Source organism: Melospiza georgiana, chromosome 6, assembly GCF_028018845.1.
Source record: "Melospiza georgiana isolate bMelGeo1 chromosome 6, bMelGeo1.pri, whole genome shotgun sequence".
NCBI classification, from domain to species: domain Eukaryota; kingdom Metazoa; phylum Chordata; class Aves; order Passeriformes; family Passerellidae; genus Melospiza; species Melospiza georgiana.
Window position 1 is genome coordinate 26,939,330 of NC_080435.1, and position 20,895 is coordinate 26,960,224.

The 20,895-nt window shown below is 39.3% G+C and overlaps 1 protein-coding gene across 2 annotated transcripts in view; it reads left to right on the forward strand.

The window, feature by feature from the left end:
* Positions 1-20,895, forward strand: part of GALNT18 (polypeptide N-acetylgalactosaminyltransferase 18) — a 215,019-nt gene that overhangs the window by 188,956 nt on the left and 5,168 nt on the right. The window contains exon 11 of one of the 2 annotated variants that reach the window (XM_058026635.1): positions 8,247-8,411. The exons of the other annotated variant lie outside the window; for it this stretch is intronic. Within the exon in view, the coding sequence (XP_057882618.1) occupies positions 8,247-8,411 (165 nt within the window). The remainder of the gene's footprint in view (positions 1-8,246; positions 8,412-20,895) is intronic. 2 annotated transcript variants of the gene reach the window in all.

Here is a 20,895-nt window from a genome sequence, read left to right on the forward strand (position 1 = left end):
TTTCCTGGGGAGTATGTGTTGAAGGAAAAGAAAACAGGGTAAGAAAGACATGGGATTCTTTAGGAGAAAGAAAACTGTGAAGGTTAAAGAGAGGTTAGTGGGAAAGGGTGAAGGAAACTGCAGATAGGTCCAAGTCACAGGAGCTATAAGGCAACATGTTTTTAAAAAATCAGGACACAGATGCCAGAATGGTTCTGGATTTTTTGGCTGCACTGTTTTTTTGGGGTTTTTTTTTGGTTTTTTGTTTGTTTTTTTTTTTTTTTGTCTTGTGGAAGAGATGTAGAGATCTTGTGCAGAGAGAAGAGCAAAACCCAGGGAAACATTAGGAACCAAATCAAGTAAATTTTAATTTATCCAGGTCCTGTTAATTCTGTACTTACCAGAATTAGGAGAACTATGGCAGTAAATACTGAGAGCATATATAAACCCCATGATTGACAGCTTTATTCAATTTAAAAAGTGGAGCTTAAGTAATAGGATTTTTGTCTGCTTGTTTAAAATAAAACCAATGCAGAATACCAAAGTAGGCAAAACCACAATTAAGTATTCCACTGCAATATGAGTTCATGAATTTAAATTAAAAAGAAAAGATCTGGCATTTAGTACCTGTCTATTTTCTATCAAAATGTTAACATATTTGTGATTTTAAGCATGTATTCCTAGCACCACAGTGTGTTATTTAAGGTTTCTGAGCACCTTGGTTTTACTACTATCAAATATTGTTGCTTGGAGTTCAGGTCCTAATTAGTGCATGGACATGAAGAAGAACAAGTAGGTCAAATAATCAGTATGCTGGTGCCTTAATTCAGTAGATAAAAATCTGAACACTGAAGTGAAATAGTGAATCTCACTTTAATACCATTAAAATCTAAGTTAAGGTGTTGCTACACTTGGTATACCAGAGCTGCCTGACAGCTCTTCACTGAGGCAAGATTCAAAGTTAATTGATCCTCAGCATGGATAAAGTATCATCATAATGGTTTTAAAGTTGAACCATCAAGCTGAAAACCTGCCTCCAAAACCAGCATGAATCTTCTGAGGGTTGACCTTTGGCTTAGGAGTAACTTTCTATAATTCTCAGCCCATGTTCTCGTGTATTTCCTTCCTCAGCAGTGTTTTAGGGCAGCACAAGACACAGAGATGCTGTTGCTACAGGACAGCACAGCCTCTCTCCTCTGCCACTTCCTACATGAATAATAAATGGGAAAACACTTGATTTTTATCTTAGTGATGTATATGTTTGTGTTGTTCAGAATGCACTTGGATTCTGTTGGGCATTTTCTAATCAGGGATGGAAAGCTCTTTCTTTCTGATGTATTTATGTAGCAAGAAATTCCAGAATAGGAATCAGGAACAATACAGACAGCCAAGTAAAGGCAATGGGAGCTAAGTTTGGATTTACTGGAATCCATCAGACTGCTCCTTATCTGGAGTTACAGTCAAGTATGAATCTGCTATGAGACTTTGGACCTGGTATGTTAATATATTAATCCTGACAATAAATGGCTTCATGGATTCATTTGGAAAAAAATATGGTTCAAAGACGGAATAAAGCAGTGGTGAATCAGGCTTCATATCCCTCAGTTATTATGCCAAAGGCAAAGTAGCAAATAAATACTGCTGGTGGTGAGCATTAAGTTTGCTCATTATAAATGCAGAGACATGTACCAGTCTCCAGCATGATTTCATCTGGGAACATTGCCACAAGGATTACAAATGGCTTTCAGCCTGAAAATTGGTATGTACTGCTCTAAACTTGCAGTGGGGAGTTGGCAATTTATCCTTCAGATAATCATCTTGTGTTAAGTTGAACATCTAAGTGTAATTTTTTGCTACATGATAAACCAGCTCCTATGAATAATTTACTGCAACTGGCAACCCACTTCAGCTCTGAAGTCTTTATGAAGTCTGGTGGCTTTTCAAAGTTTAATAACAAACTTGGATCCAAGAATCCCATCACACTCAAAGTCAGTGGAATTTCAGTGTTAATTGCAATGGGAGTCACAATTTGACCTTTTAGGGCAAACTTCTCAAGGACAGAAGTTCTACATGACATCATTGAAAATGCCAAAGCTGTGCATTTGTGTCCAAGTAAGCAGAGTTCATTTACCCTCCCCTGTACTCTACAGCATCATGGGGGGTTGTGCAGATTTTATCTTGGGTAAGTGTTTGAAATATTTTCACTGGGCAAAAAAATGTTGGCTGAATCACCTTGGGTTTAATTTCTCCCGTGGCAGGTTTAGGTGTGTTCTGCTCCGTGCCACTGCGACGCAGCTACATGATATGTGAGTGTTGCACCAAAATTATCCTTCCAGCCCTACAGGAAACCTGCCAAGGTGATCAAGTTGGTGGTTTTCAGAAAGAGCAGCAGCACCTTTCAGTTTGGCAGGCCCTGACTGAGTGGCTGGTCTGTACGGTGAGGTCTGTCCCAGCCTTTTGGTCTGGCTCTCGCTGACCAGGCTGGATCAGAGCTGAAGTGCAGGAGGAAATTCTGTGGCTTGTGCTTAGCATCATCCCCCTGTGTAAAACAGAAGCAACCAAACCTTGTCATAGATCTTTACTATCAGCAAGGAAGTATTCTACATGCACGTGTAGGTTCCATATACATTATCTCAGCTCTAAACCTTTATACATCACTAACTGTTATTTTCTGATTTTGAGCCTCCTTGCTCAGCTCTGCTTTGTGCTGTGCTCCCTCCCTGCCCCCTGGCACCTGTGTGTGCACTCTGCAGGGCTTTTCAGGGAGCGCTAGCTGAGCAGAGGATGAACTCTTCAGCAATGAGAGGGCTGTGCAAGTGATATTTCAAGATTGCAGCTGAAAGCAGAATTTGTCTCGGAGGAGATGGGTGGAAAAGAAGAACCAAGAGACCCTTTGTTATGAATTTAACAACTGTGATTTAGGGGAGACCATGACTCCAAGCATAAACTCTCAATTTTCTCTTCCCTGCTGATTTGCTTTGTGAGATTGCATCAGGAGAGAGGAGAGTCCTGGCATTCCCCAAAAATGAGTGAGGGTGTGGCTTGGTGCAATGACAAATAAAGGGTGAAGCTGCTTCTCCTTACTTCGGGAGCTGGTCTGAGTAGCAGTACTGAATACAGCTCTTGGCAATATTGTAAGCTTTCTTAGTGCAGCAAACTCTTAGAAAATGTTAAGCTTAGAGTATTAAATAGAAAAAGAAATTGAGCAAAAATAACATTGAGCAAAAGTTCATCTGAAATGGATGTGTGAAGAACATTTAAAACACCTAATTTTCTCTAATAGTTCCTAGTCATTATGATAATTTCCTGAGAATCCTGTGCAGCTCTCAACTACCACTCATTCATGTTCTCATGAATCCTTTGAATATCCTTTAGATATCTTTTTCCAGGACAAATAAATGTTTTTTCTTAAGAATAAAAGATAAATTGTTTAACAAAAACAAGTATGCCTTGACTAAACCTCACACTTTCACCTCATATGAGGGTTTGGGGAACCATTTAATTAGTTTTAATTATGTGATACCAATCTCAGTTTGCTTGTCTTAATGTGAATAGACAGATTATTGGGTAGAGCAAATGGAAATGAAGTGATGGCTTTAGATAGGACACTTCTGGTAAAATAAATTCAAGAAAGCTACAGACTTATTGTTCCTTCAGTTGCATAAAAGGGTATTTGCAAGCCAAGTTTCTCAGCAGATATTAAAAATAATGGAAACAATTTACAAGAAACCCCCACATTTTACAGTCTGGGGGAAGATTGCCTAGGAAGAGTTTAGTCCCTGTATGGTGGTGGGAGAATGCTTGAAGGAGAGGTGGCAGTGCCAAAGGCTCAGGGCACACATTGACTCTGAACCTTTGTGGATCACAAATCCTTCCCAGGTTTTTACAGAGTTTCTCACTGACAGTAGTGCTGAATTCTTGCAGCTTCCCTTTTTGAGAAGGTGAGTGCCTTTTGTCAAAGCTAAGTGATTTCCTGAACAGAAGTGCTCCCTGCCAGGTGCCCAGGAGACATAGTTGTACATCAATGCTGCTGGAGTGAAAAAACAAGATGGTAAAATGCTGTGGGCTAGAACAGACTAATGAAATGTAAGGAGGCTTATTTTGTTACAGACAAAGAGAGTTGTTACCTGGTGCTTTGGTACCAATATTCAAGCAGGATTCTTCCTGTGGAAATTCAGTAGCTCCTCCGGGAGTATGTGTTTGATGGTGATGTGAAAATCTGTGCTTGTTTTGCTAAGGAACTTGGAATGAATGCTGTAAATCAGCATACAGCAAATGTCTTGACTGCAGTGGATCGAAATAAATTTTTGTCTAAGGCTTAATCCCTTGAACAAACACTGCTGTGACATTTGCTGTTGTAGCTCAAATGAAAAGTCCAAGTTCTAAGTAAAAATTTCAAAGTTACCCCAACAATTCAGAAGTTCATATTTAGTATTCAGTCATTTGGACTTCTAGGACAGTACTGGAGGGTTGTTCAACAAATCACTGCCCTGAATTACTGCAGAATTTCTGTCCTGTTGTGTTGGTTGATGGCAATGTTTGCAATATTGTAGAACAAATGTGTCAGTGAAATGCATTTCACCTGTATCTTTTCAAGTGTTTTAAACAAGAGTGCCTCAATTGTCCATTTTGTGCTGAAGTGCACTGCAAAACAGCTTGTGTGCTTGTTGATGCTTCTTAAAAGCATCCTCCTAAAGAAGGAGGATATATTTAACAGCTTGTTTAAATGACAAGTGCAAGCTGTGTGTTTATACAGCTACAGGATGTTAAAGCATGAGCATGGTTTTATTCTGTAAGGCCATACTTTACCTGAAGGTCAAGTTAAAAAATGTTCCAAAAAAAGGGAGAGTGTGCATAGCTAACATGTACATTTTGAGAGGGTAATTCAGTTCATGTAACTCAGGTAATCTCCTATGGCCTGTTCCAGACAACTAATTTGTGTACCATCCTTAAACAAAAAAACCTCAAACAAAACAAAACAAACCTTCAGAAAGTAGTTTGGAAAATGCAAGTAAGCAAATAGAAACAGGAAGGTCTTGTATGAAAGCAATTAAAGTATTTCGAATATATGAAACTGTTTAAAGGGATGCTTTACCATGGTTTCATGTTTAGTAGCTTTAGGTTTCAGACTAGAACAGTAATCAGTATTAGTTAACTCTCTTTTACCAAATGGATCTCCTCCCTTCATCCCAACAGAGTTATTATTGTGTTCTCTCTGTGCAGGGACTGTTTAAGTCTCAGAGTAGGGGAGAGGAACGAGGGGCTGTTGGTAGGTTTTAAGAAAAGTTTTCTGGCCAAGTGCAACACAAACCAGTGCCTTCCTATTGGCTGACATGCTGCTCAAATTGAATTTTTAGAAGTTGTGTGGTTTTAATTTGATTCCTCCAGTAGAAAAAGACAGCAGTCAAGCTGCAAGGTTGTGCAACGTGTTAAATTCTGAAGTGAAATAAGAAATGGATTTATTGTATAAGAGACTAAAATGTTTGTAATGATACATAGAACAGTTAAATATTTCCACATTACTGGATAAGCAAAGCAACATCTTGGAAGAGCCTTGCTGGACAGGCTGCCACCCTCCCACGTTCTGTTTTTGTTTGAGCTTGTGCCACTTACCAAGCTGAAAAGTGCCTTTCCCAATGCTGGGTGAGAATTCCGGATTTCTCACCTCTGTTTCCAACTGGCCCACAATGAAAAACACAGTTATATTAGCAGGTAAGCTCTCTTAATTGGCAACCTGCTAATTGAATCTGTGTTTGATTGTTGTGCTTCTGTACAGTTTTGCCAACAAGCAATTGAGTAGTTCCTCCAGCCAGAGCCATGGCTCTGCTCCTGCCCAGAAGGAGGCTCAGGCTGAGCCATGGCTGCACTGACACCAGAAGAAGCTGGCAGAGCTGTAATATGAACTGGGTTTGTTCTGTCCCTGCAGAAGGTGAAATGATTACTGCAGCCTTTGCTGCAAAAGGCTGAGGGGTGTGAGCTGATAAAAACAGCTCAGCCACGAGGGTTTGCAGGCACACTGCTTTCTTTGTGCAGACCTTATGCCATAGAGTGCACTTCTCAGAGTTACAGCCAAGCCTGCTCATCTGTTTCCAGTGACTGATACGTATAATTAAGAAAAAAAATGCAACCCCCCCTTTATGTTCTCATATCCTGTTTTCTATAGTGACAGCATGCTGAAATTAAATATCCCTTCCTATTAGTTAAAAGTTTAAATAACTGACAATTTCCCTTTATGTTTTCTAGTAGTATTTTCAGGTAAGAGGTAAACGAGCTGCAACAAAAAGTTCATCTGTAGGGTGTCCTAAAAATCCCTTTGCAAGATCATCTTGATCTTTTAGCCTTGCTCAGTCACTACCTCAGTTTCTCCAAAAAAAGTCTAAGTAGATCATATACATGTCTAAAATAGTTGCTCTTGGCTTGTCTAGAAAGTGCATTCTTAATGTTTAACAGTTTTCTAAGGCATCAGTTTTGTTTGCAGGAATGTTAATAACCTGAGTTGTGGATGCAGAGTGATCTTGTTATAGTTCGTAGAGTTTACTTCTATCCTTACTTCAATCATAACCATCCATTCTGGAATTGTGCTGTGCCAGTTCCTTGTATTACCCTGCTCTCCTCCTGTAGGGCATGACTAAACTATTCAACTTTTCTCTGTTCAACCTCTTAAAACTTCAGCCACTCACCTCACTTCTGCCAGCTCAAGCTTGTTGTTGTTTCTGTGGGGTGAAAACAATGAAACTTCATTAAGGGGGCAAAAGCTTGGATTAGTCTAAACCATTAATGGTAAATTAATTAACTTTAATGCAGCTCAGATGCCAGGTGACGTCTGCCCTGGCAGTGTTACAGAAGGGTAAACTGGGGACACAGTCTTGACCAGAACACCACCATTTGTTGTGGTTGTATTCAATCCCTGAATTGACTACTTACAGCATTCCAATTTTTTAAAATTTCATTTTATTTTTTTACTTATTACAGGAAGCTCCAAAATCTTTCATCAGACCTGGCTTGTTCTGCTTTTCTGCTTTCTCTCTTATTTTACCAGAGTGTTCACAAAGGAGAACACTCACACATAAAACAATTTCCAACACCAACAATGAACAAAAAACAGGAAAATCTGGGCACCAAAAAGATTCCCAAATACATCCAGCATAATTTCCAGTTTCCCTTTTGTTACAGACAAATAGAATAGCTACAGTAAATGGCAGGGGCATTAATTTGGTGCTTCTGTCCACTCTTGTCTGTTGTGACTCTGCCACCACTGAGTTATCACAGACTTAACAACTGGAGCATGATATTTCCATTTAAACTTTCTCATGGTCCTTCCAAGGAAAAGGTCTGATTTTAGCAAAATAAAGTCTATTTGTGATTAGCAATCAGGCAGTCGTGGTATAATCCTGTATTACCTTCATGGGCTTACACGTAACCTGCCAATCTGAAAGAGGACATATCCTCTCCATCCTTCCTCTTCCTTTCTTTCTTCTAGAGAAACCTTCCACATATCTTTGTAGTCAAACAGACTAGAAAGAATTTGTATAACATAATAAACTCATGTCTTTGGTCCCAGGTGTAATCCCTGAGGCCTTTGAGGGCCCTTCTTTGCTAGAAATACAGAGCAGCCAGTGTCTGTCCCTTTTCCTTGTCTCTTGTGTCTGTGTATTGACTTATAAAATGTAAAATGAGAACAAATGCCTTGAAATGTGGCCATTCTGTTCTCTCTCATGCCTGTATCTGTCACCAGTTGCTAACAACTTTTTTTTTTCTCTATAGTAACTGCTTCAAGTGTGGATTTTAGCATTTGTTTGCAGAAAACTTAATTTATCTTTCCCTGTCCTATAAAAGACTGAGATGCTCTGAACTCCTGTGCTGCTGTTCTCTGTTTTTACCTCTCCAGTGAGGTGTTATCCTCAGATGAAATAGTCTGATCAGAGCTAATGGCCATATTCAAGCCAATCCCAGGGTGTCTATCTTCCTCTTTGAAGACCCTCAGAAACAGAAAGGAAAACAGAAGTAAAAAGTCACATGATGAGACAATAATCAGTTGTATTTGCATATTTCCTCTTAAATACTTAACTAATATTTAAGCAATTAATTGTTAATTTAGACCAACTTTTAAAATGTTGTGTTGCTTCCTGCATGAAAGGAGATAATTTCCAAGCCACTATGGGGTCAGCCTGCTGCCATTCAGCATATTTATCTTTGCCATTAGCTTTTGGGTGAAAGTGCTGCTTCTGTGTAGAGGCCACAAATCCTGTTTGTGCTTCCTGTTGCAGAATGTTTATTACACAAGCAGTCAGCAGCTCCACGTGGGTGTTCTGAGCCCCACCATCGACGATGATGACAACAGATGCCTGGTGGATGTGAACAGCAGGCCCAGGCTCATTGAGTGCAATTATGCCAAAGCCAAGAGAATGAAGCTTTACTGGCAATTTACTCAGGTAATTCTTGCCCAGCAGCCATTTCAGAAAGTTTTAAAGCTCTGTTTCTGTGTTGAAGTGTGAGTAATCTGTTTATTAGCAGAACAGAACCACATTTATCCTCGCTTGCTTTGCACAGAGCCAGGAAGCTCTGTGCAAGTTTAGTTTTGATCCCAATGTCAGCTACCTCAGTAGGGTAAAAAACTTGTATTATATTTTCTGAGTTCACCATTAATAGCTTCTAAGGCAGAGTACTGTTATGGGGAGTGGAAAAAAAAGGTTATTTTAGTGGAGTCAAATGCAGAGTAACCTATTTAGGAAAGAGGAACAGAAATCTGTATGGTTTTTTTTTAGAAGTAGCTACTCACAAATGGTGGTAGTGGATCATTGGTGATAACAGCCTCATAATGAGCTAGTTCTGCAGTTTCTTTTTTAAAAAGGCTCAGGCTTTTACACATGAGTGTGAGAGAGGCAGAAAGAGGTTCAAGGAAAGGCTGAGAGGTGCTTTCACAGTGATGAGAATGCTGGTAGGACACTAAGGCCAGGCCTGGTGTCTGCGCTCCTAACTGATTTAGAAACATAAGGGAGAGTAAAGAAGCCACAAAAGTTCTGGGGCTAGAAAAGGTGCTCTAAGACTGAGGGAGATCACTCTGGTTTAGCTCAGAGGAAATAGCAGGGTGACTCAAGGCATCTCAGTGCTTCCACAGTGGAACACTTCCAACCATTTGAACGTGGTTTGTCCTCAGGGTAACCCATGTCCTGAAGACAAAACAGGTTCCAATGGTTGGAAGCCAAAGACAGTCAAATTCTGTTTTTCAAAAAAAGATTAATTTTTCCTAAGGTAAGTTTAACACAGTGGAACTCTGCCATGTCAGCTGCTGGCACGCTGGTGAATCAATGAAATTACATGTCCAGTGTGAGTTTGGTGGTATCATAGTTGCTCCTCTGCAGTTTTGAGTCAACAAATCTAGTTGGGTACTCCAGCCCACAGGCTGAGGCCCACCATTAAAAGCAATTTTTTTTTCCTACATTTAATTTTTCTGTAACATCCATGTGGATTTGCAAATATCTTTTCTGCCAACCCAATAATTTCTTTAAGAGCCATTATCCATATACTTTAGGACATTTGTAATACAGTTAGTATCAATCTTGGTGCAGAAAGCATCTGGACATTATTCATTAAAGCATAGTATTAGCTTATTTTGTATTTATACTTGAAAGTTGTCTAGGTCTTTAGGAGGTAACTCTCAAGCAACAGATCTTAAATCCCTAAGTTGGCCACTCAAGGGCAAAGTTTCAATTATATTTTCTCACAAATTTTAACACTAGTCTTTTCATGAGGGGAGCCTCAGTGTATCCATCTCTGCACTTGATTTTTTTATACCATTACTAAAAAGTATAATTAAAATTGAAGAGTATTTCAGTAACATTTTAGCATGGTTCACCTCTCCAGTGATTGCACTGTATACCCCAAGGTTTTAGTGACAATTAATGGTTTCTACTCCAGGATACTACTGCTGTTTCATAATACTGATTATGTTAGATCTTACTTTGGGGGCAGGGGACAGCAGTAGAAGGCCTTGATAATTTAGCTGTTAAAATCTTTAAAAATGGGATATAGCAGTACAGGATTGTTGCAATTCTCCGTTCCAGCTACGATCTCTCAAGGAAGGTGCAGCACTGGTAAACTTAACTCTATGGCCTCTCTCTTCCTTCTGCAAAGGAACATTTCCCTGAGAGAAGTGAAAGCTAGTTAGTTGTTTCTTCATGATAAATTAAGAGACAAATGAAAGACTTAAAAGTTTTCTGTTCAAAAAGGATTTTGCTAAGACCCAATACAATTAAAATGCCATTATTGCTCAATGGGGTACATTCTCTAAGTTAGAAGAAAGTTAATGAATGTAGTCAGAGCTTGCCAAGATCAGCTGATGAACTCCATATGAAGTGCAGCCATTAAGCCTGGTGAAAAGATGTATTTGTGTGGCCATCTTGGAAGTTCTCTCTAAAACGACTCTTTTCATTACATCTTTAAAGCTCTGGTTTTTCTTTTCCATATGTGCAGTGAGCAGGACTACTGTATCGTACTGATGCTTATATTGCCTTGAAATTTTTGAACTACTAATTAAAATGTAGATGCTGGTTGTAGCCTTTTGTAGCACTTTCTTTTAGCTGGAGCTATGCTTTGACTTCTCTGGGCTCTTGAGCCATTCCATGGGAATGTCTGATGGTGTAGGTAAGTAAAAATACAGCAGGGCAAGTGGGGAATTCTCTGAGAAGGGGAACAGGAAAAGACTGGCCACCCAAAGCAGGATAAACCAGCTGTACTAGATTTCCCTGACCAGCACAAAAATCTGTATTTTTCCTGGCAGACATTTATGGTAAATTAGTTTGAATGAGGAAGCACTATAATCTGAGAGGCCCCACAGTAGTCTGTGATGGGACACGGACAGCAGTCTGGTTGATAGAAAACTGTACAGCTTTAAAAAAAAAAATCCTTTGGGTAACACTTTCATCCTCCTTTGTACTGTGTTATGATGAGTGAATTCCACATGGCAAAAGAAGAAGATGGGTTACCCTCAGTTAGGGGACTCCTTGCTTCTGTAGATCTATTAAAGAACTATTTAATTAATTATTAAGCCACATCTTTTAGATCAGAAGTATGTGTATACACATCTATATATATATGTTGTGCATATATATCAAACTTTATTTCTTTTTTTATTTTACCTTTACTTTGGTTTTAAAGTTTTAAATTCCCTGGCTATCTTCAGTTGCAGGCAGTTGGAGTCAGGCAGCCAGATGTCCACTGTTACTTCGTGGACAAAACTGTGGTTTGATGGGCAGGCACTTGGAGGGAATCACTACCTCTGGTATCTTTGTCCTGTATAGAAACTTACATTGAGCATTCAAAGCTTGTAGTATGTGTTTGTATAATCAGGATCTATCTGAGCACATTTCCATGCTCCACAGTTTTGTACAGCTGCCAAATGCAATGAGACCCAATAAAATGTAGACTTTGGTGGCATTCTTGCTTGCAAAGCTTCTTCAAGTGTTTACAACAGTAATTATGTCAAATTATGTAAATTAGCCCAGAAAAGAGTCCCATCGACTGGGTGGTGTTCAAAAATTTTATTGTTCAGGCTGTTTGTCAAGTCTTCTCTTAGAGAAGTGTTTGTTTTGGAAATACTTTTATGCTATAATGTTTTCTAGGTGTTTGACAGCTCACCTAGTTCAGTCTGTCTCATCACTTTTTCATTTAATCAGAACCAAGTTAGAGCTTCCAGCAAAAAGCCCAGTAAGTGATTAGAAATTAGACAAGGCAGAGGAGATAGAGGCAAGAATTATTTGGTGGAAAAAGGTCAGAATTTTAGTAAAATATGATTTGAAACTTGGTCTCAAGGAAGCTGCTTTGGCATCATGAAGCATGAGGAAAGCAAAACCTCAGGCTGTGAGCTGGTTTTGGCCAGGAGCAGGTGCAGACACTGCTGGCAGCAGCAGCAGCTCCCATGGAATCCAGGGCTGGGACGAAGCACCAGCTCAGCAGCATTTCTCACTGTCCCCATTTTACAGTGTCACTGTGCCCAGAGCTCAGTGCTCAGTGTCACTGTGCCCAGTGCTCAGTGTCACTGTCCCCAGTGCTCAGTGTCACTGTGCCCAGAGCTCAGTGTCACTGTCCCCAGTGCCCAGAGCTCAGTGTCTCTGTACCCATTTTACAGTGTCACTGTCCCCAGTGCTCAGTGCTCAGTGTCACTGTGCCCAGTGCTCAGTGTCACTGTGCCCAGAGCTCAGTGTCACTATCCCCAGTGCTCAGTGCTCAGTGTCACTGCGCCCAGAGCTCAGTGCTCAGTGTCACTGTGCCCAGAGCTCAGTGTCACTGTCCCCAGTGCCCAGAGCTCAGTGTCACTATCCTCAGTGCTCAGTGTCACTGTGCCCAGAGCTCAGTGAAGCTGCTGGGACTGCTGCAGTGATGGTGCTACAGGGTCTGGTGGGTGGCAGAGAAGGGGCTGTGGGAAATGAAGGCCAGAGCACCTGGGCAGGTGAGGCCTCAGGACATCTCTTGGTAGAAACTGCTTGTGGCCATCCTGTCAGTTTTCTGATAGGATTAGGTTTGTTGATGTTCTGGAGAAGCAGTACATTCTCAGTGCTGCAACCAGGTTTTTCAGAGAACAAATCCCAAGTTTGCAGGATTTTAAGAAGTCTCTCAGTCTCCAATCTGATTTTCCAGCTTTATTGCTGATGCAGAGTCAGTTGCCTGGCCTACAAGTGAAATTTGTCTCTATGTACTCACCTGGGTGGCAGTAAAGTAGTTGTTCACTTACCTCGTTGGGGCTCCTCCAGAGGCATAACAAAGGCAAAAGAGGAAAATTTTTCTGTAATTACTCTTTATCATGAGCTATCCTGATTCTGTTTAGTTGGACAGGGATGTGACCATTCCATTCTAACCAGACAAGCCACGCTCTCACTTTTTGCTGTTGTGAGAAATGCAACAGGGGAGAGCTCCGTGTAAAAAGAGGCAAAAGAAAGGACACCAGGCTGAGCTACAAACTTGGGATTAATCATTTACAGCTGTTTCATACTTAGCTAATTTCAGTAATTCAGCTTCCAGTGTGGTTGCCATAGAAAGGTAGGAAGAATCTGCATCTCTAGGGATGGGCACTCACCACTTCCTTCCTGGGAGGGAGAAGATGTGCAGGGCCTGCTCTCAGCACCCTCCTGTTCCCATATCTTGTGCATGGTGTGGAGAATTGTCATTCTAGTCACTGCTGAAGGTTTCCACAGGATGTCTTCCTATTCTTAAATGCTTGGAGGGAGTAGTTTATGCTATGGCCAGAAATTGAAAATAAAATTTGTTGCTGATGGCTGTAGTTACAATATGTGTTTCCTAAATATCATAGTAGGAATTGCTTGGGAAAGAAGAGGGAAGACAGACAAGCATATTAATTACTGAGTTGTTACAGGTAGTCCTCAGATAAATATGATTATTTAGATCTTATTTAAATAGGTATTAGATAAGGAGATCTGTTTAGCTGTATAAAGAAACAATAGACCTTAAAATTACTGAATTTACATCTCGTTCCTCCTAAAGGCTTTTGCCTTTAAGTTTCTCTTACCCACCTTTATCTAGTGAAAATAAAGGTAGTGCAGTGCTAGGTTACCCAGTGCCACAGCCCAGAGAAGCAAAGGAGTGCAGCTGCATAGCAAGATTAAACTGATGGGCTAGGAAGCAAGCAGAGAATCTCTCTGTACCAATTTCAGATGCCCCCTTGCTGAGCACACAGCATGCAGAAGCAGAGCCCAACACCATTTTACAGCAGCCAAATTCTGATGTCCACTCCTGTTTGCATCCCATCCATTAGCCAAGGACACCAGCATACAAGAGAGATTCATCTCAGCAGGGCTCTGTGTGTCTGAGGGAACAGTGGTCCCCATCCCCTTCATCAGATTCTTCCATGATGAGAGCCACAGGCTGGCAAAGCAGCATCATTGATTTGCAAAGGATTTGGATTTATGTGGTATTTCTAACCACAAGGGATGCAAATACTCTCAGTGTGTCTCTGTAGTTTAAGCCATGCTGTACTGCTACAGAGCTGTGTAATTAGGCAGTGCTGTTTGCCTGGCAGCTCAGAACAGGAAGGGATGGTGATCCTGTTCAAAGAAATTCAGACTTGCATCCTGCAGGAGAAATATAAAGAAAAACAGAACCTAATTATTCCATTAAATGAGCCAATAGACTCGGTTAAGCCCTGTATTTTAGTGAGGCAATCTGATTTTTAAGTAACCAGTGTTGCCAAGTGTGGAGTTTTGAACCTCAGACATAAAAAAGCACTTCCACAAACCCCATGGCTCAGTGTTGGTGTAGAGGTCCAGTGTATCAGCAGCATTTCTATATTTAGGTCTTCTTTGCTGATTTTTTTCTCAAATATTACCCCAGCTTGCCTGTACTTCATATTTGAACTAACTGGGTAACAGCAGAAGGTGTGATAGTTGGAGGATGAGGAAGCTGAGCCATTGTTCTGCTTAGACATGAGAAAACTGTAGTTAATATTTCAATTTGCATTTTTCTCTCATAAATTGGTCCCTAAATGTGTAACTTAATATTCTTGTCATATTTCAATATGACAATATGAATTTTAAAAGAGGTGCATTAAAATATTTCTTTTTTATTCATCGTGGACTATGTCTTACTAAAAGCCTATAAACATCTTTAGTATCATTTATGCAGAATGGAATGGAGAAGTACAAAAATTTAAATGCATACACGTTTTCTCCATTTTGAATACTTGACTGCAACTTAAATATGAAAATGTCAATGCTAAAAACATTAGCATTTACAAAAAAAATGGAAAAGAAATATTACTATACAATATTGTGTTTTAACAACTAATGTTAGATTTACTTGGCAGTTATTGCCAACTGATGCTAAATTTACTTGTTAATTATTGCCATAGCTAGTGGTAACCAAAATTTCATTGTATCAGTTCAGTTTTCTATTTGGAGTAATTTTCTAGCAGAAAGTTTGAATTTTTGCAAATCGGTGTAGAACTTGCCAGCTAGAAAGTTGGTGTGGAATACAGCAGTAAAACGAGCTTTTAGTGGGTGCATTTCAGATCTTTTCTAGCATATCACATTATGCAGTATTTACTCTCCTGAGAACCACATTTAAGCTCCAAAGACACTTGTGCTGAATTAATTTCGAAGAAAGTTAGCACATACCCGTGTTTTTCGTTCAAAACAGATACCCTATTTGCATATTTTAGCATCTAATTTTAAATACCACATCTGTTTACAAAGAAATTATTTGTTTGAGTTGCACATGATTCTTGCTCATTTCAGCTGTCCAGACTGCATCCAGCAATTGCAGATGACAGGTGCTGCCAGGCTCTGCATGGCATTGTCATGTCAGGCATGCCAAACCATGGCCAAATCCAGAATGTCTCCTGCAACCAGAGTGATAACCAGCAAGGGAAGGGCCTGAGGTTCAGGAGATCTGAACTCTGCTTTTGCTTCCTCCTTTGCATCACCAGTCTCTGCTTGGCTTCTGCATTCCCCAGCTGTGGGAGGGATGGAAAGAGTTTTGCTGTTATTATTTCTAAATTCCCAGCTGAAAACAAAAGTCTGATGTTGGAACCCAGGAAATTCCTCTGGCTGCACTGGATGGCTCCAGCCCCTGCCCAGGGAGCTCAGAGACCTTGGCACAGAGCCCAAGACCCCCATGTGCCTTTGATCTTGACCCATACAAAAACAATTACCAACCTTTATATGAAAAATTACAAGTCAAAAAAGTTTAAGTAGAATGATAGTGAGTTTATCAGGGTGAAAAATAGATTTTTGTGGTTTTTAGAATGGGGGCTCAGAGTCCCAAGATGGAGGAATTTGGGCATTCCTTGTCCTTTTTCCTTCTTCTTCCTAGCCTCCATCTTCTGCTGTGATGTTGGCACTTTTGGATTGGTTTAGAGTAGAAGCTCACTGTCTAACATCGGTGATAGGTGTTGGGAAGTTCTTGTAAATAATATACACGTAGTTTTTAGTATAAAAATATAACACCACCCCAGGGACAGGCAGAGTGCCTCTGACTGTCCTGCTGAACAGACCTCAGCAGGCCAGAGAAAGAATTTTATAGATAAGAAACAAAAAACAACCTTGAGAACGAGAACTGAAGAGCTCTGACTATTTCTTCGACCGCTGCCCTGGGAAAAGAGACTTTCTAACCCATCTTGGGGTCACTGTGAGCAGCTAAAGCCCCAAGACTCTCTCCCTATCAAGTCAGTAAAAGTTGCATCTTTACTCCCAATGGAGACAAAAGCAGGATGTGTGTAAGCGAGATCTGGCTACCAAGTAATCGTCTGTTTGTTATTCAGTGAAATGATCAGGCCATCAAGTCTGGTGTCCTGAAACCAAGAGTGGTGGCACTCAGTATATCAGACCAAAAAAAATAGGTTATTTTCATTGCTGTCTGAGTAAACTGCACAAGGTTTGTGCTGCAGCAGCAAGGACATTACTTTCCCAATATCAGTTATAATCAGATTTGTGTGGTTAGTGGTGAAAAAGCCATTTGCAATAACTAGACACTATGATCAGAGTCCCAAGGAGCCCAGCCTAAATTCCATGTTAGAATATGCAGATCAATTGAAATACTGGTGCAAATTCATTTCCTAATTTTCTTCACTTTGCACTCAATTTATTTCTTAGGCCCTAGAGACTGGTTTAACCATAAGCATATAATGATAGTGCAAGTAGTTCAGTTTCTGGGTTAAAATGCATTAAGCCTCCTTCTTATGAAGCATTCAGATTAGAAAACTTAGATTAATTAAATACAACACACACACAAAAGAAATAAAATCATCATTCAGTATTTTTGTTTTCCAAGGGAGTTATTTCTCACAAATAATCTCATCTAAACCCCATAAACCTTTGGAAATCTGTTAACATGTCTGGGAAAAATATAAAAATCTTGGGTTTCCTAGTTGTGCTGAAAGGAGTTTCTCATTTATCTGGCTGAAGAAGAGTAACTAGGTATAACCTATGCTAAGGCTGGTAAATAGCAATGTGAAGTTGTGTTCTTCACAGATTTGTGCTATATTAGAACAGTATTTTCATCCATGGAGAGAAAGAGAAAAAGAATAAGGCAGTGAGGTTCTCCTAGGCATGAGCTACAGCTGCAAGATGTGAATGTGCATAGGTTTGGATCCCTCACTATCGGGGATTTGTGATGATGTTTGTGAGGTCCCCAGAATGAGGTGAGAGATGAAAATCTGACTCCATATTCTCAGAAGGCTGATATATTATATTATATTATATTATATTATATTATATTATATTATATTATATTATATTATATTATATTATATTATATTATATTATATTATATTATATTATATTATATTATATTATATTATATTATATTATATTATATTATATTTTATATCATATCATATATCATATCATATCATATCATATCATATTAATAATATCATATTATATCATATTATATTATATATTACATTACATTATGCTATACTAAAACTATACTAAAGAGAAAGGATACATCAGAAGGCTTAACAACAATGAATAATAAAAACTTGTGATTCCTCAGAGCCTCAACACAGCTGGACCATGATTGGTCATTAAATTAAAACAATTCACATGGAACCAATCAAACATTCACCTGTTGGTAAACAATGCCCAAGACACATTCCAAAGCAGCAAACACAGGAGCAGCAATCAGATAATTATTGTTTTCATTCCTCTCTGAGGCTTCACAGCTTCCCAGGAGAAAATCCCGGGCAAAGAAGATTTTTCAGAAAATATCATGGTGACATGGGGGTGTATAGTCAGAAGAAAAGGAGGCTCCTGGGGCCCTCATTGCTCTGTGTGAGGGGAGGTTTAGCCAGGTGGGTGTTGGTGTCTTTCTCGGTGCTAGGACGAGAGGAAATGGCCTCGAGTTGTGCCAGAGGAGGTTTAGATTGGATATCAGGACAGGGTTGTCAGGCAGGGGAATAGGCTGCCCAGGGTGCAGTCCCAATTCCTGGAGATATTTAAAAGACACCATGAAGTGGCACTTAGGGACATGGTTTGGTTGGGTTATGAAATTGATAGTGTTGAATTGATAGGGTTGAACTCAATGATCTAAAAGGACACTTCTGTAATTCTATGTACCACAGTGATATTACTTTTATTAAAACCAAATAGGAAGGCAAAACCTAGGAGTGTGCAATTTGCTGCATCACAGATCACAAAATTAATTAAGTGGATTATTTACCTTATCCAGAAGACTGCCCCAGGCAATGGTCAGTGCTTGCTGTTTCACAGAAATGAGCTGTTGTGAGCCAGCAATTCATTGTAAGTCCATGAGGAGGATTTCCTTCTTGACCCCTGACTTGCTCTCTTCGAGAAGATTGAGGCTTGGTTTATCTGAATGATCATCTCAGCATGCCTAAAATGAGTTATCAGCACTCTTAAAATTAACTCAGCCCATCAAAAACATCTAGTCAGTCACTGAGCACTGATGTCTGAGACAATGAATTCAGCAGTTTTCCTATACTCTGATAAATCACCAATAGTTGTAGCAAATTTTTAACCTAACACTTATTTTTTCCTTAGAAGCTTTGTTTACCAGTTCCTCAGTGCTATTCACAGCTATGCACACTTTTGAACGCTAATTTTCATTCCCCTACTAAGCAAAGTCCTGTTTTTATTTCATGTTACTGTATTTTGTAATTCCCCACCCTCTGAATAGTCCATCACACTTCAAAACATCTTTGTTGCCTTCCTCTGTCTTACACTTTAAACATCTTGAAGCAAGGCTAGATCACAGCAGATGAATCAAGCCTGAGTTGTTTTTGCAGAAATAATTTATGTTAGAATGAAAAAGGTAACTTCTCTGAGAGTTTCACAAAATGCAGTATTAAAACAAATGAAGCAAATATCTCCAGCATTCCTGTTTTTTTCTTGGTTGTATCAAGGTATTGTTTCACTACACAAGCAGCTGTTGCATGGTACAATAAATGAAAAGAAAGTAAAGAATTCTGGATTTAGTTGGAGAAGAATTACCCTGCAGAAAACATTGGGCAAAGCATTAACTTTGGATATTTTCCATAGGTTAAGTCTCACATATAACTCCAGAGGTGTTTAAAATGCAGGATTTGCCTATATCCAACTCTTCTACTAGAGAGAGTATAAAATGTAGCAGTTGTAGTTGTTGCTGTAAGCTGACATAGTTTAGAAACACATCCTAAATTCTAATTTAGTACTTGAGTATCACAGTTAGAGCACTGAGTAGCCAGTGAGCACTGAATGTGGTGGGTTCTGCACATGGAGTTTTCTGAGTGCTGCCCAGTAGGATAAGCAGGCAGATTAGGGCAAAGGAAGGCACAAAAGACAAGTGTGACCATCATCCCATTTAGTGATGAGGAAAATAAAATCAGAAATATCAGTCTGTGAATCATCCCTCATCAACATGCATCTCTGCAGCTTACTCCCTTAAGTTCCCAAAAAGGCAGTGATTTCTGAGTCTTGTTAGTGGTTACTCAGGACAGCTGTGTTCAGGAAAACCCAGCACATCACCCTCAACTGCAGAGCATCAAGCCAGTCCTTCCTTTTCCACAAATGACTTGCTAGGCAATCCTGGCTCTCGGAAGATCAACATAACACAACATCACCTGGATTTGCTGCCAAATAAAATCCAAACAATGCATGCAGCTGTAAGTTCTGCATTTACCATAATTATTAATCAGGGCTGTGTATGGATAAAGGATTCCCTTTTTAATCTGCTTTCCACTCTGCCACAGCCACCCCCCAGCCCTGTGACTGTTCAATAACTAATTACAAAAATCACATCATACACCTAGAATAGTTGTTTCTGTGTGTTTTTCTAGCATGTCAGGAAGATTTCCTGGCCATTGCTGATAGAGTAATAATTCATGTTTACTTTCTGTAAAATATCTTAGTCTGGCTAATGTATTCTTCTCCAAAACTTCTGGTTTTGTAGTCTAATCCCAATTTTCTCTAGTGAAACACATTTCCAGCTGTGATATCCTGAATAGCTTCTTGGTATTTCAGTAAAGGCTTGAATTTAATTATTTTCAAGTTATTATTTTCTTAATTTTGCTATTTCCAGGACTGCAACCTTTTATAAATCTGTGATAATTTTTTTATATGTGGAGATATGTGGAGAAATGTTAGTGATAGGTATAGATCCATGTGTTCCATTTCTGATTTTTATGCTGCATCTCTCTAATTTCTTTTCTATTCCAATTACATTCTCTGAATGAAGCTGCATTTCCTTGTAGCAGGTTTATTTGCTTTTATTTTAATACCTTAATTAACAATATTGTGTATTTCTACATTCTGGAGAGAGTAAGCAAATCAGACCATCCAATTTAGAGTAAGCAAATCAGAAAATGATTGCACAGACGCCTAGTTACTAAATCCTGCTCTGGACATACAGATGAGGCTGCTTCATTTGATTTGTCACAGCTGCAGTATTAAAAATGTAGTGCAGCATTAGAGAATTTAGCACTTATGATCATGTAAAACCTGAACACTCAGATGTCTTGGGAAAGGAATGAGACAAAATTGTGATGTAGACATTGAAGTTGTGTAACTGTTGAATGGTGTGTTTAATCCCACTGTCAGAGGATGTTTCACAATATTTACACACTGAGTACCAGCAAGTGGATGTAAGTGCTTGGGTGGCTACCTGACAACAGAACTTGAGTGCAGGAGGAGGGAAAAAAATTACATTTTCCTTAACAAATGGTTTGGCTGATGCCTACTATAACACTCTAAGTTTACATTGTTCATAATAATTTGTTTTGCTTAGTATTGGAAAAATAAATTCTCATTTTAAGTGAGTCTTGTAAAAATTCTCACGTGCCTAGCTACCCTTTAACTAAAGATCCAAATAGCTGAACAGATAACAATGTATTTTTAATATATAAACCTGCTTTCATATATATAAAAGCAGTTAAATGCACCTCATTTTCACAGTAGTCATATAAAATAT